At 42.2% G+C, this 1,824-nt stretch overlaps 1 protein-coding gene across 1 annotated transcript in view; it reads left to right on the top strand.

The window, feature by feature from the left end:
* AP1S3 (adaptor related protein complex 1 subunit sigma 3) overlaps positions 1-1,824 on the top strand; it is a 131,521-nt gene that overhangs the window by 93,161 nt on the left and 36,536 nt on the right. Inside the window, exon 2 of the mRNA XM_045294225.1 lies at positions 1,700-1,726. Within this exon, the coding sequence (XP_045150160.1) occupies positions 1,700-1,726 (27 nt within the window). The remainder of the gene's footprint in view (positions 1-1,699; positions 1,727-1,824) is intronic.

Genomic DNA, 1,824 nt, shown 5'->3' with positions numbered 1-1,824 from the left:
TATCAAAACTAAGTGATAGCTCATAGCGGCGGGTAAGTGCAAAGTGGTCATCAGTCAATTCCAACTCTCATCAACCCGACGGGACAGAGCAGAAGTGCCCCTGTAGGATTCTGGTGCTGTGACTATTTATGGAAGGAGAAAACCTCCGTTTCCCTGGTGGAGCAGCTGGAGGTTTTAAACTGCTGAACTGCGGTTAGCAGCCCAATACGTGCTGAACTGTTGAAGATAATACGCAAAAGGATTTCCCCCTTATCTTTTAAATTAAACATTGGAGACCAGGATGTGGGCAATACAGTCCAGAATTTTGTTTTTTATTACCAAAATGTCTTAGTAGCTTCTTAAGTAATAGTCAAGAATCACAAATAACTCACATGTCTATCAACAAGTCAATGGAGATATTCATACAGTGAAACAGTCAGTATTTAATTAATTAGAGATTAATATTTACAACAGCCTAAGTAAATCTCACAATCATTATGTTGAATGAACAAAGACAGACACACGCCCATCCGGACTGTCTTATTTCAGTGATGCCAAAGGCGGGAAAAAGCAAACGAATAGAAAGTAGCTATTGGTTGCTTGAGGACAGCAGTGGGAGGACGAGAGGTGTCACACAGAGGCCTGAGCACATCATATTGAGGGAGAGATGGGCATTTTGAGGGAGAGATGGACATTCTGAAGGAGAGATGGAAATATCCCTTTTATTGAGGGTGGTCACGGCCGCTGGGGTGTGAAAAAGGTTACATTAAGTGTTAATTATTGTTCACTTTACTAGAACGTTTTTTATTGTCACTGTCAAATATACAAACACGCCACCACCTCCGACTTATTCTTTTTGAAAGCAACTTTCAAAATCTGAGCAGTAAATGTGTGTAATTTAAGTCTACTTGGTTTGTTAAGAAAGTGCAATAAAAAACAGCAGCACACTCTCTCATCCCAGCTTCTTTTCCAACAGCGTTTGATAATTAATAGCTTTTAAACTCCCTGGTACTTACTACATATTTCGAAATAGTATGCTGATGCTGATAGCTCCTCATGAGTCAGTTTCACACATGATTTTCATACTTCTCCTTATGGCAATTAAAGAGTTAATCGTTTAAAAAACGACCATCCCTTTACCTCCTCTCCTGTGCTTTTTCCTAAACACGTAGTTATCGAACACTGTGTGTGTGTGTATAAAATATATGTAGATATATTCCCTTGTGCAGCTTACTTTCCATTTTCCCCTGGAGTTTATGCCTTTTCTCATCTGCTTGGTTTTCTTGATAGCAGGGGTTTCCTCCTCTCCCAGGTGTTGCAGCAGATCTGTATGCGCTTATCAATATTCTTTCCAATGATATAGATAGTTCATACATAAATTATCTCTCCACTCTCCTCCCCTCCCCACCCCAATACACACTCCTCTCTCTGGTCCCTGCCCCACGACTTCCATCGAGACCATTTGCTCTCTGGGTGGATGTCTGGCTGTCCCTGGGCCAGTCTCTTCACCCCCGCTCTGACTTCCCCGTTCCCAGTATACCATGTCTAATACCTTCTTGCACCCAGAGTTTCCCTCATCTGCCTGAGGCGCATCCCCCAGAGCTTTCCTGAACAGAACACACTGGAGGCAAACTTCTCTCTTACTTTTCTTCATATTTTCCAGTCTTGTGAACCTGCCTCATCAACTCTGTCACTGGATTGATAATCTGGTTGAGGGTAGCCTTCTGGCCATCCAGGCTCTCCTGTGGTAAGTGAGAAGAAGTCTACGGTCATTTTTCTTTCGGATCCATTGTCTGTAACTGTTGTCCTCCTAAAAGCTCTCTTTATCTTGGGTGTTCTTTTTTT

This window comes from Echinops telfairi, unplaced genomic scaffold, assembly GCF_000313985.2.
Source record: "Echinops telfairi isolate 266 unplaced genomic scaffold, ASM31398v2 ScPeMD7_3;HRSCAF=10, whole genome shotgun sequence".
Classification (NCBI taxonomy): domain Eukaryota; kingdom Metazoa; phylum Chordata; class Mammalia; order Afrosoricida; family Tenrecidae; genus Echinops; species Echinops telfairi.
This window is presented reverse-complemented; position numbering and strand designations above follow the sequence as displayed.